The following is a 27828-nucleotide window of genomic DNA, read 5'->3' as shown; positions in this document are numbered from 1 at the left end:
AGGAAGGGAAGCAGGCCCCCTGCTGAGCAGAGAGCCCGATGCGGGACTCGATCCCAGGACCCTGAGATCATGACCCGAGCCGAAGGCAGCAGCTTAACCCACTGAGCCACCCAGGCGCCCCGAGGTCTGACTCTTGATTTCTGCTCAGGTCATGGTCTCAGGGTTGTGATGGAGCCCCACGTTGGGCTCTTGTGCTCAGTGGGGAGTCTGCTTGAGATTCCCTCTTCCTCTGCCCCTTCCCCTGCTTGTGTGCTCTCTGTAAAACAAATAAATAGATCTTTGAAAACAATAAGGATGGGGCACCTGGGTGGCTCAGTCACTTAAGCATCCAACTCTTGATCTCAGCTCAGGCCTCGATCTCAGGCTTGTGGGTTTGAACCCCATGCTGGGCTCCACACCCAAGACAAAAACCCAAAAAAACAAGGATGATTTCCTAGTTACCTGTCTTCGGAAGCTCCTCCTTAGCATAACCGTTCCCCATTCCCAGGTCACCAGCTATCCACAAGTGGGCCCTGACTGCTGATTTGTCTCTGCCACGAACCCTTTCAGAACTGCCCAGGTTCCTGGCTCCCTGTTGACCCAGAAGTAGCACTCACCCTTTTTAAATTAAGGTAAAAGTCAGATAAAACAGAATTCACCATTTTTAAAGTGAACAATTCAGGCACACCTGGGTGGCTCCTCCAGTTGGGCATCCGACTCCTGATTTCAGCTCAAGTAATGATCTCAGCATTGTGGGATCAAGCCCCACATCAGGCTCTGCTCTCAATTCCTCTGTTTGGGATTCTCTTTCCCTCTCCCTCTCCCCCTCCCTCCCTCTCTCAAAAAAATAGATAAATAAATAAAATCTTTCAAAAAGTAAAGTGAACAATTCAGTGGATTTTAGTATGATCCCATGTTGTGTAACCACCAACTCAATCAAATCCAGAAACATTTTGCTTAATCCAAAATAAAAACTTGGAGACGCCTGGGTGGCTTAGTCAGTTAAGCATCTGCCTTCGGCTTGGGTCATGATCCTAGGGTCCTGAGATCGAGCCCTGCTTAGCCGGGGAGCTTAATGGAGCCTGCTTCTCCCCCTCCCTTTCCTCCTTCTTGCCACTCCACTTGCTTGTGCTCTCTTTGTCAAATAAATAAAATCTTAAAACAAAAGACTGTGTACCTGTTGGCAGTAATTCCTCATTTCCCTCTTCCCCCAGCCCCTGGCAACCACTAATCTACTTTCTGTCTCTATGAGTTTGCATGTTTTGGATATTTCATATAAATGGAATCATACCATATATGGTCTTTTGTGTCTGATTTCTTTCAGCTGGTGTAATATTTTCAGGGTTCATCTACGTTGTACTATGTATCAGTTCATTTCTTTTTATGGCTGAATAAAACTCCATTGTATGGAAATACCACATTTATTTATCTAGTCATCAATTAATGGACTTTGGGTTGTTTCCACCTTTGGCTACTGTGAATAGTATTGCTATAAGTTCCTGTACAAGGATTTGTTTGAATACTTGTTTTCAATAGGGTATATACCTACACTTTTTATTTTTTTTAAGATTTTATTTATTTATTTGACAGAGAGCAAGATCACAAGTAGGCAGGGAGGCAGGCAGAGAGAGAGAGAGAAGGAAGCAGGCCTCCCACTGAGCAGAGAGCCCGATGCGGGGCTCGATCCCAGGACCCTGAGACCATGACCTGAGCCAAAGGCAGAGGCTTAACCCACTGAGCCACCCCGGCACTCCTTCTTTTTTAAAAGGATTTTATTTCGGGACGCCTGGGTGGCTCAGTTGGTTGGACGACTGCCTTCGGCTCAGGGCGTGATCCTGGAGTCCCGGGATCGAGTCCCGCATCGGGCTCCCAGCTCCATGGGGAGTCTGCTTCGCTCTCTGACCTTCTCCTCGCTCGTGCTCTCTCTCACTGTCTCTCTCTCTCTCTCTCAAATAAATAAATAAAATCTTTAAAAAAAAAAAAAAGGATTTTATTTCTTTTACTTGAGAGAGAGAAATGGGGGAGGGGCAGAAGGAGAGGGAGAGAATCTCAAGGAGACTCCATGCTGAGCACAGAGCCTGAAACACAGCTTGATCCCATAACCTGGAAATCATGACCTGAGTCCAAACCAAGAGTCAGGGGTGCGTGGGTGGCTCAGTGGGTTAAAGCCTCTGCCTTCAGCTCAGGTCATGATCTCAGGGTCCTGGGATCAAGCCCCACATCGGACTCTCTGCTCAGCGGGGACCCTGCTTCCCCTTCTCTCTGTCTCTCTACCTGCTTGTGATCTCTCTCTCTCTCTGTCAAATAAATAAATAAAATATTTAAAAAAACAAAACAAGGGGCACCTGGGTGACTCAGTTGGTTGGGCCACTGCTTTCAGCTCAGGTCATGATCCTGGAGTCTCAGGATCGAGTCCCACATCGGGCTCCCAGCTCCACGGGGAGTCTGCTTCTCCCTCTGACCTTCTCCTCATTCACACTCCCTCTCACTGAGTCACTGATCTCGTGTCTGGCTATAGATATACAGCCCCTTCTGTGAAGACAGTTGAAGGACAGTAGACCTTAGTTTCTGGTGGGACATCCCCCACTTCTAGATGGGCCCACTGGCTACTTCTTTCCCTCCCTCTAGTATTTCCCTTAGCTCCTGTGGATGAGAAATGAGCTCTAAAGGCTTGTTGGGTTTCTGGCCAAACACTGGCTGGAACCTCTCACAGAGTGGTGGATGGGTCCTGTTGTGTCTCCTGAAGAGTCTCCGTGTTGCTGACCCTAATGTGGGGGCAATGACAGGCTGACTGGCTGCTCCCCACTCACATGCCCCCTCCTAGATGATCATATTCACACTTCACCCGCTAGTACCCTCGGAGTGTGTACAACTGATAATCCTGACCTCAGGAATCTCATTATGGGTTGGGAAATGGTATTTTCTGAATTCTAGAATTTTTTTTTTTTAAGATTTTATTTATTTGTCAGAGAGAGAGAGGGAGAGAGAGCGAGCACAGGCAGACAGAATGGCAGGCAGAGGCAGAAGGAGGAGCAGGCTCCCTGCCAAGCAAGGAGCCCGATGTGGGACTCGATCCCAGGATGCTGGGATCATGACCTGAGCCGAAGGCAGCTGCTTAACCAACTGAGCCACCCAGGTGTCCCTGAATTCTAGAATTTAATGATCTAAGCAAGCACTGGGGCCATGTGTTCCCTTTGGGAAGGCAGGATCAGTGCTGAATTCCCAGAATGAGGGGTCAGGTTAAAAGTGACATCAAATGGTGACAGATGGGCTTATTTTCCTGGCTCTCCTTTTTGAGAACCCTGATTCTTCTCTCTCATACAATGAATTCTTCATTGTATGTCAGCCAATGACAGTTGCAATTTTTTCTGATGCTTGAATTGTGTCATCAGGTTTAGTTTCTGTGTCCTTTTAACATGTTCCTGTCATTTTTTTGGGCACTTATTTTGTGGCATAACAAGATGTTCCAGGCTCACCTGGGACCCTCCCTGTTTAGCCTTGGAATCAGTCTTTTCTCCCAGGAGCCCTGGTTCCTCTCTGCAGAAAAAGGGATGAAATTCTGGGCTGTGGATGTCTCCTGTCCTTTCCCTCCTTGCCCTCCCTGGGAGCTGCAGATTCCCTTGGGAAGAAAGCAGATGGAAAGGGTGAGGGCACCCCCTGAGCACAGGACTGGGTTGGACTCCTACAGACTGTGGGGCTGTGGACAACTTCTGTTCTCTGATGACTGATTTTCCCATCTGTGAAATGTGGACTTCAGTAGGCTGAAATATGACTCGCAAAGATGTATACATCCTAATCCCTGGCCCCTTGACATGTTACCTTATTAAGAAAAAGCATCAGGGGTAGTTAAGCATCTGCCTTGGGCTCAGGTCCTGATCCCAGGGTCCTGGGATTGTGCCCGCATCAGGCTCCCTGCTCAGCAGGAAGCCTACTTCTCCCTCTCCTACTCCCCCGCTTGTGTTCCCTCTCTCGCTGTGTCTCTCTGTCAAATAAATAAATAAAATCTTTAAAGAAAAAGAATAAGGATCTTTCCAGTTGTAATTAAAGATCTTGAAATGGGGAAATTATCCTGAATTTTGGGGTGGGCTCCAATTATAAAGTCACGTGAACCCTTATGAGGGTGAGGCAGAGGGAAACCTGACGCTTAGTTGGCTCAAGCTGCCATTACAAAGTACTGTTGTTAGGTGGCTTAAATACCCAAAATTGGCTTCTCACAGCTGTGGAGGCTAAGTCCAAGATAAAGGTGCTGGCAAAGTAGGTGTCATACTTAGGCCTTTTCTCTTGGTTTGTGGGAGGCTGCGAAATCATCGTGTGGTCACAAAACATGTATGGGGCAACGTCTGTGTTTATAACAGCACAAACAGGAGGGAGACCCAAGTGTAGTCAAAAAGAGAATGTGTAAACAGACTGTACGGTATTTGTGTAGTAAGGCCCTACACAACAAGGGCATGCAAGGAACCAAGGCCATATAGAACCACACAGATGTGCACTCAGAAAAAGAAGCGAGACACTGACATGCAAACCCTGTGTAGTTCTACATACAACCACCCAAACTCATCTGTGGTGGCAGTCAAGATGGTAGTGGCTGCTTGGGAGACACAGAGGACTTCTGGGAGCCCGACACATTCCAGTTTTTGCTATGAGACTCATGGTGCTCACTGGAGGTATGATGTGTATGCTTTTCTCTCTAATTACAAGACTTCATCAAAAGGTTAAACAGTTCATAGAAACAGAAAGTGGATTAGTGGTTGCCAGAAGCTGGTGGGAGAGTGAATGGGGAGTGAATGCTAATAGATTCTGGGTTTCCTTTTTTTTTTTTTTAAGGATTATTTATTTATTTATTTCACGGGGGTGGAGGTGGGGGGGGCAGGCATTGCACAGGCAAAGGAAAAAGGAGAAGCAGGCTCCCTGCTAATCAGAAAGCCCGATGTGGCGCAAACGCTTAACCAACTGAGCAGCCCAGGTGGCCCCCCCCGGTTTCATTTTCAGGTGATAAACATGTTCTAGGACTAGATAGAGGTGATGGTTGTACAATATTGTGAATGTATGAAATGCCACTGAATGTACGTTTTTTTTTTTAAGGTTTTATTTATTTATTTTTGCAAGAGAAAGCAAAGGAGTTCGAGTAGGGAGAGGGTCAGGGAGCCCAATGTGGACTCCACCCCAGGACCCTGGATCATGACCTAAGCCAAAGGTAGACACTTAACTGACTGAGCCACTCAGGCGCCCCTGTGCACTTTACTTTTTTATTTTTTAAGATTATTTATTTGATAGACAGAGATCACAAGTAGGCAGAGAGAGAGGAGGAAGCAGGCTCCCTGCTGAGCAGAGAGCCTGATGAGGGGCCCCATCCCAGGATGCTGGGATCATGACCTGAGCAGAGGCTTTAACCTACTGAGCCACCCAGGCACCCCTCTGCACTTTATTTTTAAAGATCTATTTATTTTGGGATGCCTAGTGGCTCAGTCGGTTAAGGGTCTGCCTTTGGCTCAGGTCACAATCCTGGAGTCCTGGGATTGCTCCTGTGTTTGGCTACCCGCTCAGCGCGGAGTCTGCTTCTCCCTCTGCCTGGTGTTCCCCCTACTTGTGCTCTTCCTCCGTCAAATAAATAAATAAAATCTTTTTTTTTTTTTTTAAAGATTTTATTTATTTATTTGACAGAGAGAAATCACAAGTAGATGGAGAGGCAGGCAGAGAGAGAGAGGAAGGGAAGCAGGCTCCCTGCTGAGCAGAGAGCCCGATGCGGGGCTCGATCCCAGGACCCTGAGATCATGACCTGAGCCGAAGGCAGCGGCTTAACCCACTGAGCCACCCAGGCGCCCCAAATAAATAAAATCTTTTTAAAAAAAAAAGATTTATTTATTTGAGAGAGAGCGAGCGAGAGAGAGCACGTACGTGTCTATGTGCACCAGTGTAGGGAGGGGCTGAGGGCGAGAATATTTAGGCAGATTCCCTGCTGAGCAAGGAGCCCAATACTGGGCTTAACCTCACCACCCATGAGATCATGACCTGAGCTGAAATCAAGTCGCACACTTGACTAACTGAGCCACCCAGGCGCACCATGAATGTACACATTAATATAGCTAAAAATGATAAATTTGATGTTACACGGATTTTAACTCAGTTTTTAAAAAGATTTTAAAAAGTAAGATGGGGCGCCTGGGTGGCTCAGTCGGTTAAAGCCTCTGCCTTCAGCTCAGGTCATGATCTCAACGTCATGGGATCGAGCCCCACATCGTGCTCTCTGCTCTGCAGAGAGCCTGCTTCCTCCTCTCTCTCTCTGCCTGCCTCTCTGCCTGCTTGTGATCTCTCTCTCTCTGTCAAATAAATAAATAAAATCTTTAAAAAAAAATAAAAATAAAAAGTAAGATAACCCAGGGGTGCATGGCTGATTCAATCAGAACATGTGACTCTTGGGGACCTGGATGGCTCGGTCCTAAGGCATCTGCCTTCGGCGTAGGTGGGTCATGGGATCAAGCCCCGCATCCATGTCCCTGCTCAGTGAGAGGCCTGCTTCTCCCTCTCCTACTCCCCTTGCATTGTAGTCCCTCTCTCGCTGTCTGTCAAATAAATAAATAAAATTAAAAAAAAAAAAAAAGGAGCATGTGACTCTTGATCTTGGGGTCATGAGGTCAAGCCCCATGTTCGGCAGGGAGCCTTCTTAAAATAATAAATAAGATAACCCTAATCTCAACTTGTAGCTCAAAAAACCGGCAGGGTCGAGATAGTCATCATTTCCATGCATTCATTTGTCCTTTCTTATTTTTCTTTATTTTTTTGAAGATTAATTATTTTTTTAATAAGCCCTCTTTTTTTTTTTTTTTAAGATTTTATTTATTCATTTGACAGAGAGATCACAAGTAGGCAGAACAGCAGGCAGAGGGATGGGGGGAAGCAGGCTCCCTGTTGAGCAGAGAGCCCTATGTGGGGCTCGATTCCAGTACCCTGAGATCATGACCTGAGCCGAAGGCAGAGCCTTAACCCACTGAGCCACTCAGGTGCCCCAAGACCTCTTTTTTTAAAGATTGATTTACTTATTTCAGAGAGTGAGAGAGCGCATGCACGCGCAAGAGCTGGTGGGAGGGGCAGAAGGAGAGGGAGAAGCTGACTCCCTGCTGAGCAGGGAGCCTGAGGCGGGGCTCCATCCAAGAACTCTGGGATCATGAACTGAGTAGAAGGCAGACACTTAACTCACTGAACCACAAAGCGCCCCTAAAAGGATTTTATGTATTCTCTATACCCAGCTTGGGGCTCCAACTCACAACCCAGAGGTATGAGTAGCATGCTCTACCAACTGAGCCAGACAGGTGCCCCAAGGGTCAGTGGCTCCTGGGTGGTCAGCCGGTTAAGCATCTGACTAATTGAGCATCTGACTCTTGCTTCTGGCTTGGGTCATGGTCTCAGGGTTGTGGTATAGGCCCTGAATCAGGCTCCGTGCTGAGCGTGAAGCCTGCTTAGGATTTCTCTCTTCTTTTCCCTCTGCCCCTCCCCGCCTAAGCTCTTTCTCTCTAAAACAAGCAAACAAACAAAAAACAAAAACAACCCAAAAAACGAGAACAAAAATATAATTCAGTGGCATTAAGTACATTCCTGCTGTTGTGCAAGTTTCATGGCTGTGTAGTCCCAAATGAAATCTGTGAAGATGGAGAGAGACTAAAGTGATGCAGCTACCAGACCTCCCCAGGAAGTGGCTTTGGCGGTGACACCTGAAGTTTACAGGGAGAGCCAGGTACAGGTATGGAGTTTGGGGGGAAGAGAGAGGGCTGCCTGCAGCTAGGTGCTCAAAAGAAGCAGTGGTTGGTCTGGATGCAATCTGAGTGACTCTTACACTTTGTTTTATCCCTTGACTTCTGTCTGCAGGAAAACTGTCTACAGACTGTCTGTAGACAGTTTCCAGTATTCCAGGACTGGGAAGGGTGAGATGCGGAAAGGGTGAGCAATGAGCACAGAGAATGAGAGTATAAGGTACCACTGACTACTTGGTCTGGCCTACTAAGGGTACAGAGCAAAGATGTACCCATTTCCTGCCATATACATCTGGACCTCTGCCTTGGTCTTGCCCACCTGTATGCCTCCTCTGCCTCCACCTACCCTGGGGTGCCCCCTTGTGCTTCTCTTATTCTGCCTGAGCCTGGTTCCCAGTTGATTCCCCCTCCCCCAGGATTGTCCTGGCACTTCAGAAGACTTGGTTTGTGCATGTGGTGAATGGAGCTGGTAGTGGCCTGGTACCTGATAAGACCATAGAGGGAATCTTCAAGGCCTGCTTGCTGCTGGCACCTGGTTATACCCTGATTGTGTGACTGCCATGTACTGGGAAGGAAAGTACTGGGCCCAGGAGGAAGGAGGTCCTGTTTAGAGAGAAAAGCATGAGCCACTGAAACCGCAGGGCCTGTTGCTATAGTTTATGGAGGGGCCCATACCAGGGGCAATCGAGAGGACCCCCCCCCCAATTCAGCCAACCTCTAGGCTCCCTCCAGCTGTCTCTGACCACTCCTTCACTGCTCTCCCAGTGCCTTGTCAGGACCTCCACAGTTGTTTCCCCCCGGGGAACCCATCCTTCCCACAGGTGTTTGGAGGTAGTCCCCTAGGAGAGTCCACTCCTACAGTCTTTACCACCACTTTTTTTGTTTTTTTTAAAGATTTTATTTATTTATTTGACAGAGAGAGAGAGAGAGAGAGATCACAAGTAGGCAGAGAGGCAGGCAGAGAGAGGAGGAAGCAGGCTCCCTGCTCAGCAGAGAGCCTGATGTGGGGCTAGATCTCACAACCCTGAGATCATGACCTGAGCCAAAGGCAGAGGCTTAACCCACTGAGCCACCCAGGTGCCCCACCACCACTTCTTATTTTTGACTGGCCCTGATACCTTGGTGCCTGCCCCAGAAGTTTGGGTCGGTATGGGTAGCTCCTATGCCCCCTTATCGCTGATTTTGGGGCGCAGGGAGGGGTGGGGTCGTGGAAAACGCTAAGCAAGTATCGCTACTGTTTGCCACACCTCTCCCCACACACTAGCCAACTTTCCTTCCCACTTAATCAGAGAAGGGAAGCAAGGGTCTGAGGCCAGGGCCTTGGGGGAGCTCCACGGAGGGGGCGGGGTACTCCATGGTGGGGCGTGCCCCGCGGACCCGGTGGGAGAGAGGCCTGCCACCACTCAGCTCAGGGGCGGGGCGGGCCCCGGATTTGGGGGTTGCGTTGGGACGGAAACAAAGGCAGGCGCAGAGACAAAGCCCCACGGACACCCAGCCCCCTTTAGGAACAAAGGCCACACCCCGCCCAGCCTGGCCAGACATGCCTACGCCGCCAGCACGCGTGGGCGCGCGGCTCGGCCCACAGGTTTTACGTTTGAACCCAGAGACAATGAGGAGGACTTGGGGCCAGACTTGGGGCCGGCCAGCATGCTTTAAGCATCCTCTCAAAAGCTGACCTCCCCCTTCCTCCCCATCGTCTCCTTTAGCCTCGTCCTAAACTCGGCACCGAGGAGCCCCGCAAAGGGGGCCCAGGCCCACCGCTGGGCGGGCTCCGACGCACCCACCCCTCGAGCCTCCTTCGGGCCCGGCGTCTTTAGACGAGCTCCCCGCCCAGACTCTGCTCCCGCCTCAGACAGGATGAACAGGAGATCTCCGCCTGCACCGTAGGCCGCGCCTACCAGCTCAGACCGTACTTCTCTCGTCGCCCCTGCCTGGCCCCCCGGATGCTCGCCCCAGACTCTGCGTCCTCCTCGGGATTCCCGCGACGAGGCTGTTTGTCTGACTGGATTCCCCACGGCTCACAGGCCTCGCTCTCCGCGTCGGACGGAATTCTCCCGGGACATTCAGCCTGGATCCCTCCGCCCCCGCCCCGATCCTGTGTCCGGCGGAGGCAGGACTCCTCCCTCGGATAGGACCCTCCCCACCCAGACTCTGCTTTCCCCTCCTGCGGGATTCCTCGTCCCGCTCCGCACCCCTCGCCCAGATCCCGCTTCGTGCCGTAGAATCGCCCTGCTGTGGGGGGTTCATTCCGTTCGCCCTCCTGGAAAAGCGGCTACCTAAAAGATGGGAAGGGGTCGTTTGTGGGGCCGCGGGACTCGCTGCCCTGGACCCCTTGGAATCTCCGCTTTGGGCAGGTTTCAGTGTTTGCCATCTTAAACAGTATAAAATGGTTAAAACCCAAAAGTCATCCACTTGGCTCAGAAGGGGACTTTCTCCTGGGACGGGGACCCCGCCGCCCCCTTCGCTCTCAACCCCGTCTCTCTCCCCAGCATGGCTGGGCGCGGAGACCGTAGACTTCTCCGGCCTTGGCCTCAGGGGAGGGAACTGAGGTGGCGGCGGAGACGGCCAAATCGCCAGCGTAGTACCGCGGCCAGGGACTAGGGCTTGAGGGGGCGCCAGAGCGCGTAAAAGTGCACGCGCCCCGCCCGCGTACGAGGTTGCAGCAGTGGCGTCACTAGCTCCACCCCTGCCGCACAGGCGACGCTAGGCAGCGTGGGCGGAGGTAGGAAGACCCGGCTCAGGCGCGTGCGTACTCGCGGTCTCGCCCGGGGCTGCCGGCCTGGGCCCCGCCCCTGGGCGCAAGACGCCCAGCGCGCCTGCGCGGCGGCGTCGGCGCCAGTTATTTCTGTCCCGCCCCCCGGCCGCGGCTCTTTCTGCGAGCGGGCGCGCGGTCGAGCGGTTGTTCGCGTGGCGCGTGGCGCTGTGTTTGGGCGGCCTTTGAGGAGAAGCGCGGTCGTCGGCGACGGGAGGCTAGCAAGCGGCGGCCCGCGGGGCTTCCAGAGCGCCCCGCGCGCGGCGGGCGGTAGCCCAGGCGGCGCGTGGCGGCGCTCGGCCTCGCGGCGGCGGCGGCGGCCCATCCGTTGGTGGCCAGCGCGTCTGCGCCTGCGCGGCGAGCCCCGCGCCCCTCTTCCCCCCTGGGCGCCCCCGGCGGCGTGTGAATGGCGGCCTCGGCGGCGGCGGCCTCGGCGGCGGCGGCGGCGGCCGCCTCCGGCAGCCCAGGCCCAGGCGAGGGCTCGGCTGGCGGCGAAAAGCGCGCCGCCGCCTCGTCGGCCGCGTCTGCGGCCGCGGCCTCGGCCTCGGCCTCGGCGTCGTCACCCGCGGGGGGCGGCGGCGAGGCTCTGGAGCTGCTGGAGCACTGCGGTGTGTGCCGGGAGCGCCTGCGCCCGGAGAGGGAGCCTCGCTTGTTGCCCTGCCTGCACTCGGCTTGCAGTGCCTGCCTCGGGCCCCCGGCGCCCGCTGCCGCAAACAGCTCCGGGGATGGCGGTGCGGCGGGCGACGGCGCCGGTGAGTACGGTCGGGCCGCGGCGGCCCATCCCCCCACCCCGCAGGCTTTAATCCTGACTCGGCGTGGGCACTGGGGGTCCGTTCGCAGCATGGCGATGGTGGGGGATCAACTTGAGCGAGAGGGATAGGGACCCGGATAGTGCGTGGCCCGATCGGGTACGGGCAGTGGGTTCTGGGCTGGGCGCAGAGATGGGGTGTCTGCTTCAAGTGCGATGGAAGAAGTGGTTGGGTTCCTACTTCCTAAGGAGAGGACCTGGTCCTCTTTGGGATGAAGGTTGGGCCCAGTCAGGGGATGTGTTACAGCTTGTGGGTGAACTTGGAACAGTCTCTCTTTGTTTGTTTTTGGCAGTGGTGGACTGTCCTGTTTGCAAGCAGCAGTGCTTCTCCAAAGACATTGTGGAGAACTACTTTATGCGTGATAGTGGCAGTAAGGCTGCCGCAGACTCGCAGGACGCAAATCAGGTATGTCCTGTCCAGAAACCCTAAAGAGGCCTCGGGACATGGTACCAGTACATTCCAGACTGTATTCTCTTGCTACAAGGCTCTGGGCAGACTCGTGTAGGCTAGGTAAAGGCTGCACTTGGCTTTAAGGTTGTGTTATTTGGGGTGCAGTTGTGGATATGTTCGGAGGTTTTGTCTCTTGTTTTGCCTTTGCCCATCAGTGCTGCACTAGCTGTGAGGATAATGCTCCTGCCACCAGCTACTGTGTGGAGTGCTCTGAGCCGCTGTGTGAGACGTGTGTGGAGGCACACCAGCGGGTGAAGTACACCAAGGACCACACCGTGCGCTCCACTGGTATGCAAGGCAGAGGGGAAAGCCTTGGTTATATTACGTTTGTTCTCAGCTGTTTATGGTGCTGGTTATCAAGGATGGATGGGTCTTGGGGAGGTTTTTTGGAGGGTACCACTTGAAGGGTCTGAGGGCAGAACTCAGAAATGGGGAGTCTGGGGCTCAGGTGTGCACTCTCTCTGGGTGCAAGGGGAAGGGAAAAGGCCTCAGGGCAGGGATGCACTGAGGGTTCAGGCAAGCTCATCAGGGACACCTCCCCGCCTGCAGACATACAGAGGATAAGGCCCCTGTATGTGAAGGAGCTCCTGTATGTGTATGTATGTGGTGGAGGGGTGGGCCTGGCCTCCCTGGCAACTTCCGTTCAGACTCCAGGGGAAATGAAGCCTCTGGTTGCAGGGGCCCTCAAGACCATCATGGAGAGTGAGTCTGAGAAGTGTTTTAATTTTGGGTCACACAAGTCTAAAAGTTTAGCTGAGGAAGGTATTTGCGCAGTTTTCTGTAAGTGCTGGGGTTGGGACAGAAAAGGGCTTAGGAGTTTTCTGAGTTTATCCTACTCTTAGTTCCAGAACTTTCTGTGAGTAGTCTTTTGGTAGTTAGGTTTTTGCTTCCCAGTCTTAGAGGATAGCATAGGCTGGATGGTAAGGATGGAGGGGGTAGCTGTGGGGGTGTGAGGAATCAGGAACGAAGGGCAGGAATTTGTAGGAGGTCCTGGGTTTAGGCAAAGGACAGAGTGCAGGAGGTGGCATTGTTGAAGGACCCATGGTCTGGCTGATTTGTGTCTCAGTCATATATCTTGGGCAGGGATGGTATAGCCAGGGTGTAATTGGGATTGAGTAAGAAAGAGGGATAGATGCTCTCAAGCAGCTTTGTAATGGTGACAGGTGGGGGGTGGGGTGGTGTATACCAAGACTCTCCCCGCAGAGGGGACCCGACGCCTTTGTGAGGATTTTGGTCTGACATTTCAGCTCTCCTATCCTGAGAAGGCTTTTCAAGCCCTGGATCCCTTGTAGGCCTTTGGGTTATAAGAGGTCTGTGGACTTCTCTTCTTTCAGAGAGGGGAGGTCACCAAAGCATAGTTTTTAAGGGAGCTGTACTTGAACTGTGTCTCTAGTCCCTGATTTGCTTTCTGTCTGTGCCACCAAGCAAACATTGTCTCTGTGCTTATAGCCAGAATTCCCTTTTCTGCCTGACAGAACGTGCTGCAGGTGGGGGAGGAATTGAGCCCAGTGGGGATTTTCAAGGTGTGTCCACTTGGGGAAGGTTCTAGTAGCCAGAATTCTCTCTAGTGTGTCCACTTGGGGAAGGTTCTAGTAGCCAGAATAGCGAGTGGGAGGTCCCTGCCAGTCTTCAGACTTTGTTGTCCAGGTCAGAAGCTGGGAGGAAGGAGTTGTTCTCCAGGTCAGACTTGGGGCAGAGTGCTTTGAGAGGAAGGATTTGGGCCTATAGGCCTGTGCTTTTCTCTGGCCACTGCTACAGGGCCCTTGAGTTTTCCCAAAGGCGGCCCAGGGTTGCAGGACAGGCAGGAAGTGAGGCCTTAAGTTTTGTTTACTGTTTAAGATGGCAATAGCTGAGGATGAGGTTCAGCGTCATGGTTTCTATCCCCAGGGCCAGCCAAGTCACGGGACGGTGAGCGCACAGTGTACTGCAACGTGCACAAGCACGAGCCCCTTGTGTTGTTCTGTGAGAGCTGTGACACCCTCACTTGCCGAGACTGCCAGCTCAATGCCCATAAGGACCACCAGTGAGTACTGGGAATGCTGGTGGGTGCTGCTTGTTCTTCCTATGTTCAGCACCCAGGCTCTCTTTTGTCTGCTCTCAGATACCAGTTCCTGGAAGATGCAGTGAGGAACCAGCGCAAGCTCCTGGCCTCGCTGGTGAAGCGCCTGGGGGACAAGCATGCAACGCTGCAGAAGAATACCAAGGAGGTTCGCAGCTCGTAAGTGTGGAAGCCAGGACCACAGTTGGGGGCAGGCCTGGGGGAGCATCTTCCTGACCTGGTTCACCCTGTCCCCTCCAGGATCCGCCAAGTGTCTGACGTACAGAAGCGTGTGCAGGTGGACGTTAAGATGGCCATCTTGCAGATCATGAAGGAACTGAACAAGCGGGGCCGTGTGCTGGTCAATGATGCCCAGGTACACCCTGTCTGAGCGGGGGAGGGGATTTTAGGTCCCATCTGCTGGCTGCCGACTGCATCTGTGATGGGAGGGCCTTGGGGACTGGCATCTCCGTTGGCTGTTAATGCCATTTTTCATGTCTTCTCTTTTTCACTGCTTCTCTTCTCTACCTGCAGAAGGTGACTGAAGGGCAGCAGGAGCGCCTGGAGCGACAACACTGGACCATGACCAAGATCCAGAAGCACCAGGAACACATCCTGCGCTTTGCGTCCTGGGCTCTGGAGAGTGACAACAACACGGCCTTGCTGCTCTCCAAGAAGCTGGTGTGTGCTGGTGGGCATCCAGGTGGTGGGTTCCAGGCAGGTGCCACCCAGCACCCTGCAGCCGTGTTTGCTATGTGTTCATGCACTGCTCCATCTGCAGATCTACTTCCAGCTGCATCGGGCCCTCAAGATGATTGTGGACCCTGTGGAGCCACATGGCGAGATGAAGTTCCAGTGGGACCTTAATGCCTGGACCAAGAGTGCAGAGGCTTTTGGTGTGTTCTTTTGTTAACTTGCTGCATATTGGTACTATTCCAGAAAGTGGGTGTTCTGATGCTGATTTTATTTCATTTTTGCAGGGAAGATTGTGGCTGAGCGTCCTGGCACCAACTCAACAGGCCCTACATCCATGGCCCCCCCTAGGGCTCCAGGGCCCTTGAGCAAACAGGGCTCTGGCAGTAGCCAGGTGAGTTGGGTTTGGGGGGGGATCCTGGTAGGGGAGGGAGGGGCACAGGGTCCTATGGGACACCTGCCCACTGAGGTCTACCTGCTTTGCCCACAGCCCATGGAGGTGCAGGAAGGCTATGGCTTTGGCTCAGGTGAGTACCTTGTAGGTGGGAGAGCTTCAGTGCTTTAGGTCTATCCCTAATCTGTTGTATCTTTCTCTTTTCTGAGCAGACGATCCTTACTCAAGTGCAGAGCCGCATGTGTCAGGTGTGAAGCGGTGAGTTGGCTGTCCTTTGGTTTAGCCAGGTGGGCATAGGGATGGGTGTGCTAACACCAGGCTGCACCTGCACCCACAGGTCACGCTCAGGTGAGGGCGAGGTGAGTGGCCTCATGCGCAAGGTGCCACGGGTAAGCCTCGAGCGCTTGGATCTGGATCTCACAGCTGATAGTCAGCCACCAGTTTTCAAGGTCTTCCCAGGCAGCACCACTGAGGATTACAATCTCATTGTTATTGAGCGTGGAGCGGCAGCTGCTGCTGCTGGACAGCCTGGGACTGCTCCGCCTGGGGCCCCTGGGGCCCCGCCACTGCCTGGCATGGCCATAGTCAAGGTGAGCCTGCCTCAAGTGATTGTGACTGGGAGATGAACACCTAGGTCTGCACATTGCCGAACACCTCTTACTACCTCCTTGCAGGAGGAAGAGACAGAGGCTGCCATTGGAGCCCCGCCTACTGCCACTGAGGGCCCTGAGACCAAGCCTGTGCTGATGGCCCTGGCGGAGGGCCCCGGCGCTGAGGGCCCCCGCCTGGCCTCACCCAGTGGCAGCACCAGTTCAGGTCTAGAAGTGGTGGCTCCAGAGGGCACTTCAGCCCCAGCAGGTGGCCCAGGTGCCCTGGACGACAGTGCCACCATCTGCCGTGTCTGCCAGAAGCCAGGCGATCTGGTCATGTGCAACCAATGCGAGTTCTGCTTCCACCTGGACTGCCACCTGCCTGCCCTGCAGGATGTGCCAGGGTGCGAGGCTGGTGTGGGGCCTGTGCAGGGTGGAGGGCTGGGCCAGGTTCTTTGCAGCTCCTCATTCTCCTTCCATCCAGGGAGGAGTGGAGTTGCTCTCTGTGCCATGTGCTGCCCGATCTGAAAGAGGAAGATGGCAGCCTGAGCCTGGATGGTGGTGATAGCACCGGTGTGGTGGCCAAGCTTTCGCCAGCCAACCAGCAGGTGAGGGTGGGGTCCTACTCCCTTGGGAGTTGTTCAGTAACCCTACCCGCCTGTGGCTCTGATGTCTCTTGTCCTGTCCATAGAAGTGTGAGCGTGTCTTGCTGGCTCTGTTCTGTCATGAGCCCTGCCGGCCCCTGCACCAGCTGGCTACTGACTCCACTTTCTCCCTGGTGAGTCTTGGGACTTGGAGGGTATGGGGGTGGGTAACTGCCTGGTCTTACCTTTAGCTTGTGGCTTTTGTCTACAGGATCAGCCTGGCGGCACCCTGGACCTAACCCTGATCCGTGCCCGTCTCCAGGAGAAGTTGTCACCCCCCTATAGTTCCCCCCAGGAATTTGCCCAGGATGTGGGCCGCATGTTTAAGCAATTCAATAAGCTGACAGAGGTGAGCTTGGGGAGAATGGGGTTGGGGGTAAGGTGAGGGGAGGTGGGAGGAGGGGGAGCTAGGACCCATCCCGTGCAATCTGCCTCGGCTTAGGACAAGGCAGATGTGCAGTCCATCATCGGCCTGCAGCGCTTCTTTGAAACTCGCATGAACGAGGCCTTTGGTGACACCAAGTTCTCAGCTGTGCTGGTGGAGCCCCCGCCGCTGAGCCTGCCTGGTGCTGGCCTGAGTGCCCAGGAGCTATCCAGTGGTCCTGGTGATGGCCCCTGAACCTTTGGCTGCTCAGGCCAACCTGGCCTGACTCTGTTCTCTCCTGTCAAATCTGCACCCCCCTTTCCCTGCCCCCAGCCTCCCCCTCTGGTGGCCTGGCTCCTACTTCTTGGTGGCCCCATCCCTCAGCCCCTCACGATATGGTTTTTACTTATGTGGATTTAATAAAAACTTCACCAGTTCCTCATGCCTTTGTTGGTGGGGGCAGTGGTACTGGGGTCTGGTCTTTGCAATTCCCTCACCATGCCCTGGTGGATGGAGTAGGTGTGGGGCAGTCCTCTTCAGCTGCTTTGGTGTCCAGGGAGTAGGGGAGAGCCTCTCTCCTTGCCCTTCCAATGTGGAGTGTGCCTCGGGTGAGGGGGTTGCATGGGGCACATGCTGGAGAGTTTGGGGAGCCCCTGTAGGTGGTAATGCTTAGGCTGCTCTGATCAGACAGGGTGTAGCCCCAGATACGTGCTGTGTGGTGGCCAGTCTACCTAAGTGCTTCCTGGACTAGGATGTAACCATTTCTCACAATCCGCACCACAGAGCTGGGTGGGCTGAGGATCCCTGGCAGAAAAGCCCAGACTTCAGGATATCCAAGACAGCCCACTGTCTTGGAGGGGTTAGGCTCTAGAGGCCATGAAGTTCCTAAACCCTGAACATCCTAGAGAGACTTGACCTGTTAAATGCCACAACCTGAGAAGCAATCCAGCCTTCCTTATCGTATACCCTAATGCGTCTGGCATTTGGGCTTTTGCCATGCTTGTCAATTGCCTTTTTACCAAACCCTGTATGTGAGCTCCGTGCCAAGGGAACCCCAGCCTGGCCCAAATCAGGCCAGTCACACAGGCCTAGGAATTAGTGTCCAATCTTTTATTACAGAAGAAGTACAATGAAAGGCAGCTATGCTCACCACTATACCACCAACGCCCGCTAGAAGAAGTACAATGAAACTGTTGGGCATCCACTGCCCACCTCCCACCCGGGATGGTATAGGTCAGTCCCTCCGCAGGTTCTTGAGCCGCTCCTCCAGGTCTGCATCGGCATCTACTAGGGCTGAGGCTGCAGCCTCTGCTTTCTTCCCACTGGCAGCCACACTGAGTGAGCCTCCGGTGGAGGGGAGGTCTACAGAGAGTGGGGGTTAGGAGAGCTCCTGTAGAAAGGAATAATGCTGGGGGCAGGGGGGTCAGGGGTTGTGTCTGGACTGTTGGGTGGGATGGGGCCCAAAGTTTGGTGCACTCACTTGACAGCTCGTCTGTCAGGCTCAATCCCAACTCGTCCAGGACCTGGGACACAACAGCGTCACTTGGGAAGAGAGAAGAACTTTATGAGGGCCAGGCATGTGCGAAGACCAGACATCCGTCCCCATTCTCCCCATACCTGGTGTCCCCCCTAACCTTTCTTCTTCATCTTCCTCGTCACCCATGGCATCATCAATGGCATCATTCATCATCTCCTCCTTCATGTCCATGATCTCAGCCTGTCGCTCAAATTCCATCATGATCTTTTGGATCTGAGGCAACTTCAACTGGAAATAGGGTGTGGGGAGGGTTAGTTGGGTGTTAGCTGTGGGGGAGAGGGGGGATTAGGAGAGGCGCACCTGTCTGTTCATGGTGCCCATGGCTTTGGTGACCCCCTTCATAGCTTGCGCCATTGAGTTGTTAGACTTCAGTGTCTGGATCTTCAGGGACACAGCCTGGATGTTGGCCCGCATCAACACAAATTTACGCACGTAACGCCGAGTGCGCACCAGGTCTTTTGCCATGATACGCACAGCATCCTGAGGAGTGGACAAAGGTGATGGAGTGAGCCAAGGGAAGATGCTTGCTCCTAATGCACCATTCCAGCTGATGCTCTCGGATATTTACATGTGATCCCTGCCCCCTCCCTCCTCCCAACCTCATCCTTATGCTTCTTGGGTCATCACTCCACAGGGCCTTTGTACACTACCTCTCTGACAACCCAGACTCTCGAAGGAACACTGGACTCACTATATATAGGGACCCTTTTCCCTCCATAGATCTAGAGTCCCTTGACTTACAGAACCTATTCCTGAATTTCTATCCTGGCTGAAGAGTTTGTCTCTCCCTCTATCTACCTCAACAGGCTCATACTGCAAGCACTTTATTCCAAATAGAAATCTATCCACAGCTTAACTTTTGAGTAACCCAAATGTATTCCTTCTTGCCTTGCCTATCCTGGGAAATGGAACCTCTTCAACCCATCTCCTTAGATTCAAACTCTTGTCACCTGTCACAGGCTCTGCTCCTTACTGATTCAGTCTTTTACTAACCTCCATGTCACAGTGAGTTTGAGGCCACATCTCTCTTGCATTAAACCCTTTGACTCAGCTCCCATTGTAGCCCATGATTTCAAATGGTCTGGTCTACTGTGGAGTCTGAACTCAACTATCACTCCCTTATGGAACATTTGCTGCCTCATCCGTTTGACATTTTGGTTGCTTAGATCTTCACAGGCTCCATTCTCTTGATAACCCCTAGAAGGCAGCCTTTCTGGATACCCAAAATACCCGCTCACCCTTAATTTCTCTCAAAGCACCTGTTGGTGTCCGGTCATGTTCCATTGTTATACTGGTACCTGACAAAACCACAGCACCTAACCCTGTGTCCCAGCCTGTGCCCAACTGAGCTCACCATCTGGCCCTGCTTGGCCATCTTCTTGATGTCTGCGATGATTTTCTTCTCCTGAGTCTCTAGCTTCTGTCGCTCACGGTCCAGCTCTCGCATGGCACGGTTCAGGGCTCGCTGATTCTGCCTCAGCAGCTCTTCTGGTGTCTTACGGCGCCCAAATAACAAATCCATGGTAGCAGGAGCCCACCAGTGGACCTGTGACAAGTGTGAAGCCTAGGTGCAAAGTGGTGTGGGGCCCACAAAAAGGGCAAGAAGCAGAGCCAAGATCACAATGTGTATTTGGGGGGTTAGTAGGGGGAACTTGCAAAATGTGAAGGGGTAAGCAGAGAGAGGAAAGATTAGTGGAAAGCCCAAACCTAGCCTGGAACACTTAAAGTAGCCCCACAAGTAAAAGTGGGGCCAGCATCCCTTCCTCTCTCTCTGCCTGTCTCTCTGCCTACGTGTGATCTCTGTCAAGTAAATAAATAAAATCTTTTAAAAAAGGGTGGGGAAAAAAAATAAAAATAAAAATAAAAAAGGGTGGGGGCGCCTGGGTGGCTCGGTGGGTTAAAGCCTTTGCCTTTGGCTCAGGTCATGATCCTGGGGTCCTGGGATGAAGCCCCACATCAGGCTCTCTGCAAAACAGGGAGCTTGTTTCTCTTTCTCTCTGCCTGCATCTCTGTCAAATAAGTAAAATCTTTAAGAAAAACAGACAAACAGGGCCAGCAAAATCTGAAAGTCATCCACCACCACAGCCTTTCATCATAGTGTCCCAAAGGAGGTTCAAGGCTTCAGCCTCTCCATACTATAGTAAGACCCTGGAGTCTGATGGACTAAGAATGAATGGAAATGGTTGTGTGAGGGTGCACTGGGGGCATGTGGAACCTGAGTGGCAAGGATAGGGCAAATGTAGGGGCCGACGGGATGGCAAGGTAGGTGGTGGGTCTGAGTGCCAAGAACAAAGTGGATATAGGGGTTCTGAAGCTGACAACATATGAATTAGCATTCGGATTGTGGGGAGGCCTGAATGGGGAGGCAACCTGGGTGCGAATAATATGGTTGTGGGGCAGTGGAGCACCCGGTACACTAAGGACATGATGGATGCTGGGGAGCTCTAAGGATCTGGAAGAATCTGGGGTCCTCAGGGACCCCTGTACACCTGGAACGGGATAATGGGCAATGGGGCGTCTTGTTCATCCAGGAGAGAACCTGGGGGGCGTTGGGAGGCCCGCACACCGAGAGCAAGGTGCTTCGATGATGAGGCTAGGGTCCCGTGGATGGGCGAGGCAGTAGACACCTCGGCGTCAAGGCCCTCGTATGCCGTCGCCCACGCACCCACCCGGGACCCGCGGCCCGGCAGGGGCCACTCACCGGAGCCGGGACGGAATCCGCTTCCGCTTCCGGGTTACGCTCCTCTCTCTGCTTTCAGGCGCACCCACCACCGATAGCCCCCTCGGTTCTTTCTGCCGTCGCCGCCGTTTCCGGAAGAAACGGTCTGACGTCACAGGCTCCACCGGCACCCGGAACGATGGGCGGGGATAAGAGCGCGCGTGCGCAAGCAGGCCGTCGTCCAGGCGCATGCGCACCACCTTCCGTTTCTCTAGGGCCCGCCTGAGGGTGTTCCACAGGTTCCAGCTGACCCAGTCCTTGGGACCCCAGTACCGCTGGGTTGATGCACCTTCGGGCGCCTTCCGTCCGGCCACCCCAGAGGTCCCGCATCCCACCACCGCACCCACTAGAGGGCCCAGCTCATCCGACGGACACCGTTTCCCTAATGTTTCTGGATCTCAGGCACCTGGTAGCACCAGGGAGGGTTCTTGGTGGGCCCACTCAGGGCAGGAGGGGGCAGAGCTGGAGATGGCACGGACTTTCTTCTACACTGCCTTACCCAGCACGAAGTGAGTGGTTACTGGTTCTGTCCCTCGCTGGTCACACACTGGGATTCATCCCACGCAGCCTGAGGCTTGGGATGTTGTCCCCCATTATTCCCCAGGCTGTTTCAGGCACTGGGGAGCTTGCTGAGGGGTGCCCCAGTACCACTTGTAACCACACATCTCCCACCACTCTTGCTGCAAGAGCTCTGGTGGACATCACTTGCCCCTCCCACCCCCACAGAAGGAAGAGGCAGAGGCCATGCAGTAACATTCCCCTTTAATAGCCTGGTGGGACCTCCAGTGGTGGAGGGGTGGAGTGCCCGAGCCCCAGCCACCCAGTCCCCTTAGCCACCCACCCCAGAGCCCAGAGTGGGGGGCTGGACAGCACCCAGCTGGGGGCTAGACAAGCCAATTCATTTCCCATCGCTGAGCGGGTCGGGGGAGGCAGCGCCGACCTTAATCACATGGTGGTTAAAAAATAATAACTAGGAGCGGGTGGCAGGGAGGGGAGGCAAGGCCAGGGCATGGGATTCCCCCACCGGCCACCCCATGCCCCCCACCTGTGGCCCCCAATAAATATTTGCAGGGGACGCCGGGGCTGGTGGCCCTGGCAGGGGTGGGTGTGCGCCAACCCTATTTCAGGCAGCGCTCGAAGTAGGTGGAGCCGATATAGCCACCTCGCATGGAGCGCTGCACGTTCTGCTCAAACAGCCGCCGGTTGTTCTGCAGGACCTCAGCGGCCTCCTTGTTCAGTGGGTCTTCGGGGTTGGGCTCCTGTGGCCGGTATGGGTGGGGGTCAACAGGCCCTAAGAGCAGAGAGGGCCAACCTTCCCCAGCCTCACCCACCCACCCTTACTCACCAAGAAGAGATACTGCAGGCCATAAATTATGGAGTTTATCGTAAGGACTGGCTTCCAGTCCTCTCTGTGAACAGAGAATCAGGGTCAGGGGCTGGTGAGTGGATTGCCAACCACAGAGCCTGCTGGGACTGAACCGGTCAGGCCCAGGGCACAGAATGGTGCAGATGTGAGAAGCTAGGAGGAGAGCACACAGCAGGATAGGCCAGGGAGAAGGCTAAGGTCGAGACTTAAGGAAGAAAATGTGGAGATGAAAAGATAGAAAACCACAAACCACAAGAGGGAGGGAAGGGACAGAGACCCGTGCAGTCTAAAGTCAGGGCTCTCACCTGAGGATGTTGAGGCAGACGTTGCCCTCGAGGTCAATGTTGGGATGATAGACCATTGTCTCACACTTCACCTTGGGGGGATCATGTGGGTAACCCTGGCCCACCTGGCTCCAAGAAGAGAGACAAGATAGAGAGGTGCCCTAGCAGTGCCTGGCTGGGGCAAGCCTCAGCTGTTGCCTCTATCCCTCTATCCCTGCACACCTGGGACTCACCTTAAAACTGAACACAAACTTCCCACTCTTGTAGAAGCCCTGTGAGGAGAAAGAGAAAAAGTCTTAGGACAACATCCTGCAGGGCCTGGCACATAAACCAGATCTCCTAATTCCAGGTGTTCCCCTGCCCAGGCCCCTGGCCCATGCCTGGGAGTCCAGCTAAGTGTGCCCTTACCTCATCAGGACAGATAACCAACTTGAAGTTGAGGAGATCGTCTGGATCTGAGAAGCTGATGTCACACGTCTTGGGCAGGTTCAGCTCGTTTATGTCTGTGTTTGCAAAGCAGAGAAGCAGAACAAGGAGAGGGAGAGAGGAGAGCACTCAGAGCAGGTGCAGGTGCCGGCATAGCACCCAGGCCTCCTCTAGGATCCTCAAGGCTCTGTCCTGGCTGCGCCCCACAGCCCCAATCCTCTCCTTGCTCTTTCTGCTTCCTAGTCTCCAGGCAAACTCTTCTAGGTCCACAGCACGCCTCAAACATGCATTTTCAACTGTGGCTATGCTGTATCTCTTGGTCCAGAGTAAGTTCCAACTCTTTTGAATCCATAGTCTCAAGTCTCAGCACCCAACGTCTGGGTACCCAGCTCCAAATGCCCCCCATCCCTGTGTGGCCCTCAAGAGCCTCCAACTACCCCAAACACCAAGATCCTCAGCCATACCTCCATTTTCTAGTGGACAATGCTGTTCCCCTCCTGTCCACCCAAACTCAAGGACCCTGCCCCCCATCATCTCCTCACCAATCCTGTCCCCACTGATCCTCCTCTTCTCTGGTTGTCACCCTAAATTCAGGGACCCATCCGACCCCCAGACACATGAGTTCCCATTCCTGTACCCCTCTAAGCAGCCTCTAAGATTCCCAGCACCTCCAGCATAATACTCTAAATGCAATCCTACTCCCATCTCCAATCCCTGGCACACACTGTTCTTCCTTCCTCCACGTGTCACTCCAAACCCCAACTTGCCATGTGACCCCCCAAGACCCACAAATCGCAGTGCCCCAAACTGATTACACTCCATCTCACTTTCAGAGTCCCCAAGACCCCAACATACCTCACTAAATCCTCTCTGATTCCTATCCCCAGTCGTCAGTCTCTCATACAATCTCCTCTGCCTATCACCCATGTTCCTGTCTGACCCCCAGACTCTGTGGAGTCTCCAGCTTCCTGCACGCTCTCCACTGCCTAACTCTCCGATTCTCGGTAACTAATGGAAGGCGTCTGGCTTTCTAGGTATCCCAGGGTACCCCACATTCGGCCCCTATCTTTGATCCCCCTCCCCCGTGACTTCATTACTCCTGATCTTCCATCACACCGACACCCACCCTAACCTCCGACCCCCGGTGACTGTATTAACCCACTCCTGACTCCTACATCACCTCACCCCAGGCGCTGACCTCCGACCCCCACCCCCAGCCTCCGACCCCCTACCCTTCTGGATCCGCAGCTGCGCAGCCGACGCCTTCTTGGTGCTGCCCTTGGTGCCGCCCGCCGACTCCTCCTCCTTCTTCTGCTGCTTCAGCGAGAACAGCTTGATCATCCTGCCGCCGCCGCCGCTGCCGCCGCTGCGGGGCCCGGGACCCCGGCCACCCGGCCCCCTGCCGCCGCCCGCGCCGCCTCCGCCACTCGAACCCGCCTTCGCGGCCTCCTCCGCTGCTGCTGCCGCCCGCCCGGCCTGCCGCGCCGCTCCGCGCCCACCGCGCGGCCCGCGTCGGCTCCCGTAGTCCGGCTCCGGCCTGGCCCGGCGCCTCGGGCTCGCTCGGCGGCGCTCGGGCCGACTCGGCTGTTCTCGGGCCTCCTCGGCCCCGCCCCCACCCGGCCGCTCCCTCCTCCCCGTCGCCCGCTTAGGTCCCCTGAAGCTCAGCTGCGGCCGCGCCGCCTGTTTACTCGCTCCCACCGCGAGGGGGTGCGGCTCGAGGGGAAGGAGGAGGTGGCGGCCGCGGTGGCGGCTGCCGTGTACTGGAAGAGGCTCGGCTTCCGCAGCAGCAGCAGCTTTGGCGCGGAGGTCCGCAACGGCCTCGGGCGCCCCACCGCTTCGGATATTTCCGCCGCTTGCCCACTTCGGCTCTTCTCGCCCGGCCTGCGCTGTGCGCCTGCGCAGCCGTCGCCGCTGCCACCGCTGCCGCCACCGCCGCCCAGCGTTGCTCCGCGATAGGTCTTGATATTCGGACTTGTTCGGCTGGGCTCGGGTATTTCCGTTCGTGCAGGCCGTCCCGCGGTCATTTCCGGGGACGCTCGCGGGTCCACGCATGGGCGGTGCCGCCGCCATATTTAAGTAGGGCAGGTGCAGGTCCCTCGGTTCGCAGTCCGCTTGTGCAGACTGCAGCGTGGGTGGGTCCTACGAGGCCTTGCCCCAGGAGGTCACAGTGGCAGGATGATCACGGCGGGCCGGAGCCCGGTCGAGGCCATAGGCTTTGCCCAAAGAGGGCGGGGTCGGGCGCCCTCGGTGTCTCATCGCAAACGCCACGCACGCGCGGAGATTCTGGCTGAGGTAAACTAGCAAATAAAACGTGTATCGTGCTAGAGTGGTAAGCACTTCGGGGGCTGACACGCATGGACACTGGCTAGGACGTGGGGCGGGGGCCCTCTCGGAGCCGGGCTCGAGTTCCCGCGGAGACGTCCTGCGACCTTTCGCCGCCCGTGCGGCCAGCCTCCGCTCCAATCACACCCCGCGTAGCGGGCCTCGAAGGGCGGGAGGAAGCGGAGCGGGCCGGCGCGGGGACTTCCGGCGGTCACCTCGGAAGCCGTCGGGCGGGTGAGCTGCGCGGCGGGGGGCAGGGTGGGTGGGAGCTCTGGGTCGGAGCTGCGCCGCGTGCGGCCCGCGCTGCGCGTCCCCTTTGGTCTCGGAGGCGACCTGCCGTCATCGCCCAGAGCCCTGGGGAAGTAGTCTTGGCGGTCCCGTCAGGCAGGGGTGCTCCCGGGCTCCTCTCGGCTTCGCCTCAGAGGAGTCGCCCTGATGCCCGCTCACCCCCAGCGCCTCCTCAGACCCGACCTGGTGTCCGTCTCGGCCCCTATCATCACCTCCACCTTTCGGGTCTTGGGCTGGCCCCAGCCTCCTTCCTTAGAGTTCCCGCCTTGCGGGTTTTCGGGTACCGTGGACGTCCCTGGGCTCCTCGGACTGCTCCCTCTTTAGGCCCTTCGCTTCTCAGTACCACCATCCCAGCACCCCTTTTGTGCCTCTGGTTGTCCCGTTATCCCAGCCTCACATTCCCAGCATCCTTTCTTGGCTCGAGCGCCGAGTTGCTGGCGAGGTGCCAGGACGAGGAAGAGGACGCTTAGCCAACAACTTAAGTTTGGGGCTGACGTTGCAATCATCCCAGCGTTCTTAGGCTCCAGACATGGCTGGTCATGGGACTCGGGGGGACCCTCCAGACTCCCATCTTCCTCTTCCTCTATCCCTTCCTGTTCTTCTCAGCCATTCTGGTTTTCCTGCCCTTGTACGGACCATCGCCAGGTGAGGGTTGATGACCATTCAGTTTGCAGCCAAAGTCTCAAGGGTGTTGCCTGTGGGTCAGCCTAAACCATGTGTCCATCCTCAGGTCCGTTTCTGAGGCCATCAGTTGAAGGCCCATCTGAGGATAGGGTATTGGTTTCTTGGAGAGGAGTGCTTGCTCCACTAGTTAAAGCTAGACTCTTGTGGTCTCTGACCTCATGGCTTTCCCACCATCAGTGGGGGAAGACTTAGCCATGCAACAAAATGCAGAGCCATGGGGCCTGCCAGGGAGGAGGGGATGGCTGAGCTGAGACAGGGTTTTGGGTTGGAAGTGGTGCACCTGTGTTTTCCTTGTTACTCTCATGGTACAGGTGTTGAGCGGTGAGATTGCCGTACCCCTTGGGCCTGCATCCTCTTGGGACACAGCATAGGGCTCCGCATATCAAAGTTCCAGAGGGAAGCTGGGACTGGCACCTGGAGGAATTGGGCAGCATACGACAGGTGAAGAGTGAGGGTGCGAGTGCACCTGGTGCATCAACGTAGCCTCTGGAACCGGTCACTGAGAAGCAAGGGTCTGTTTTGGAAATGAGTAGCAGGAGTGGGCAGGGAAGGGAGGCTGAGTGCTGTGGGCCTCCAGGCTAGAGATGGGTGGCTGAGATCAGAGCAGTGCTGGGGGTTGGAGAGAATTGGACAGATTTGGGAAGCTTGGGGTTGGGGGTAAGAATAACTGAATGGATGTGGCATGGGGAGGGTGTGCTTGGGAGCAAATTGTATGGGCTCCGGTACAGATGATCCAGGGACAGGCTGGTTGGGCACTGTTGTAGCTTCCCCAGGTGACCAGTTGTCTTAGGGGTTCCTCTCCTGCCTTCCTCCCATGGTTCTGGCCGAGTGAAGCCAAGTGGTCATTCTGTCCAAGCCCTCAGCCCTGCTGATAGTATGGTAGCACTTGGGTTCACAACCCCCAGCCTGGCTTGCAGGGCTGTCCACAGCCAACTGCAGAAATGAGCCTTCATGGGGGACTCTCCCATCACTTCATGTTTCTTTCTTAGAGGACTGGCTCAGTAGGCAAGTCTGTGGATTTATGACTTTGGGCACTGGGCCCTGGCCTGTTGTCGCTATGCCTTTCACGTGTGTTATAATTTTTCTTGTGTGTAATTTCACAAGAAATTCTTAAGTAGTCATATGTGTGCAGATTTCTCTTCATGTTCTTCAAACACCAAGATGATCAAAACACGAGAGTGAGCTTTCTTGTCCTCTTTGTTTCTGATTATAAAATTCACACAGGACTTGAAAAAAAATCCATGTTACAGGATTTATAAAGTTCGGCAATACTCAACCTCACAACACTAGCTACCTCAGTATTTGTGTGCCTTCCTTAATCTGACTCCTACCCTCCACCTAGGGACTGCTTTCTACCCCTCTGATTAGTATATCCCAGATCATGGTCCTTAAGAGTTCTGTTTGTGGTTAAGAGGACAGAAGTATTGGCCTAGGGCCCAGGCGGCCTCCCCCCACCTCCCAACGGTGCCACATGAAAGTACCCCTACATGGGGAGTTGTTGACTCTGCCAGATGTAGATGCCAGAGTGGCCCTGGTCCTGGCTGGGGGTTGGTCAGGGGGGTGGTGGAGAGAGGGGTGGAGTGGGGGAGGAAAAGAGGTAGGGAACACACCTTCTTTGGGATAGCTACTAGAAGCTTCTGGCTGAGGCTGGCTTCTTTCCCTGATTTCAGGACCCCAGTCTTGTAGCAAAGTCCAGCTGTATCCCTGGAAGAAGCTTAGACACATGAGCCTCAAAAGGTTGTTC

The 27828-nt window shown here is 54.8% G+C and overlaps 3 protein-coding genes across 3 annotated transcripts; 1 reads left to right on the top strand and 2 right to left on the bottom strand.

Annotated features, from left to right (window-relative positions):
• The first annotated feature begins 10749 nt into the window (after window positions 1-10749).
• TRIM28 (tripartite motif containing 28) lies at window positions 10750-16895 on the top strand. The gene is made up of 17 exons (XM_044257407.1): window positions 10750-11228; window positions 11578-11690; window positions 11891-12023; window positions 13623-13758; window positions 13837-13953; window positions 14035-14149; window positions 14308-14454; window positions 14555-14669; window positions 14754-14860; window positions 14957-14993; window positions 15073-15118; window positions 15198-15450; window positions 15535-15854; window positions 15935-16058; window positions 16142-16228; window positions 16306-16443; window positions 16537-16895. Exons 1-17 carry the CDS (start codon window positions 10883-10885, stop codon window positions 16711-16713), a joined length of 2511 nt encoding a protein of 836 aa, XP_044113342.1. The 5' UTR covers window positions 10750-10882; the 3' UTR covers window positions 16714-16895.
• A 658-nt stretch (window positions 16896-17553) lies between these two features.
• CHMP2A (charged multivesicular body protein 2A) lies at window positions 17554-20830 on the bottom strand. The gene is made up of 6 exons (XM_044257478.1): window positions 20697-20830; window positions 19350-19559; window positions 18296-18475; window positions 18093-18223; window positions 17939-18000; window positions 17554-17820 (listed from the first exon to the last, which is right to left on the bottom strand). Exons 2-6 carry the CDS (start codon window positions 19515-19517, stop codon window positions 17693-17695), a joined length of 669 nt encoding a protein of 222 aa, XP_044113413.1. The 5' UTR covers window positions 19518-19559; window positions 20697-20830; the 3' UTR covers window positions 17554-17692.
• Window positions 20831-21459: 629 nt separating this feature from the next.
• UBE2M (ubiquitin conjugating enzyme E2 M) lies at window positions 21460-24203 on the bottom strand. Its single transcript, XM_044257482.1, has 6 exons — window positions 24023-24203; window positions 22773-22867; window positions 22598-22636; window positions 22386-22489; window positions 22060-22123; window positions 21460-21973 (listed from the first exon to the last, which is right to left on the bottom strand). Exons 1-6 carry the CDS (start codon window positions 24129-24131, stop codon window positions 21833-21835), a joined length of 552 nt encoding a protein of 183 aa, XP_044113417.1. The 5' UTR covers window positions 24132-24203; the 3' UTR covers window positions 21460-21832.
• Between the last annotated feature and the right edge of the window lie 3625 nt (window positions 24204-27828).

This window comes from Neovison vison, chromosome 7 (assembly GCF_020171115.1).
Source record: "Neovison vison isolate M4711 chromosome 7, ASM_NN_V1, whole genome shotgun sequence".
NCBI classification, from domain to species: Eukaryota; Metazoa; Chordata; class Mammalia; order Carnivora; family Mustelidae; genus Neogale; species Neogale vison.
The sequence above is the reverse complement of the archived record's forward strand: the minus strand, read 5'-3'. Positions and strand labels throughout refer to the sequence as shown.

Excerpts from the sequence above, each read along its gene's own strand:
- TRIM28 (XM_044257407.1), top strand. The coding sequence starts at position 10,883 with ATGGCGGCCTCGGCGGCGGCGGCCTCGGCGGCGGCGGCGGCGGCCGCC. Across the intron at positions 14,455-14,554 it reads TGCTGCTCTCCAAGAAGCTG|ATCTACTTCCAGCTGCATCG; the intron begins GTGTGTGCTGGT and ends CTCCATCTGCAG. Across the intron at positions 16,059-16,141 it reads TTTCGCCAGCCAACCAGCAG|AAGTGTGAGCGTGTCTTGCT; the intron begins GTGAGGGTGGGG and ends TCCTGTCCATAG.
- CHMP2A (XM_044257478.1), bottom strand. The coding sequence starts at position 19,517 with ATGGATTTGTTATTTGGGCGCCGTAAGACACCAGAAGAGCTGCTGAGG. Across the intron at positions 18,476-19,349 it reads TGGCCAAGCAGGGCCAGATG|GATGCTGTGCGTATCATGGC; the intron begins GTGAGCTCAGTT and ends TCCACTCCTCAG. Across the intron at positions 18,001-18,092 it reads GAGGAAGATGAAGAAGAAAG|TGACGCTGTTGTGTCCCAGG; the intron begins GTTAGGGGGGAC and ends TCTCTTCCCAAG.
- UBE2M (XM_044257482.1), bottom strand. The coding sequence starts at position 24,131 with ATGATCAAGCTGTTCTCGCTGAAGCAGCAGAAGAAGGAGGAGGAGTCG. Across the intron at positions 22,490-22,597 it reads AGTTTGTGTTCAGTTTTAAG|GTGGGCCAGGGTTACCCACA; the intron begins GTGAGTCCCAGG and ends TCTTGGAGCCAG. Across the intron at positions 22,124-22,385 it reads GTCTGCCTCAACATCCTCAG|AGAGGACTGGAAGCCAGTCC; the intron begins GTGAGAGCCCTG and ends CTCTGTTCACAG.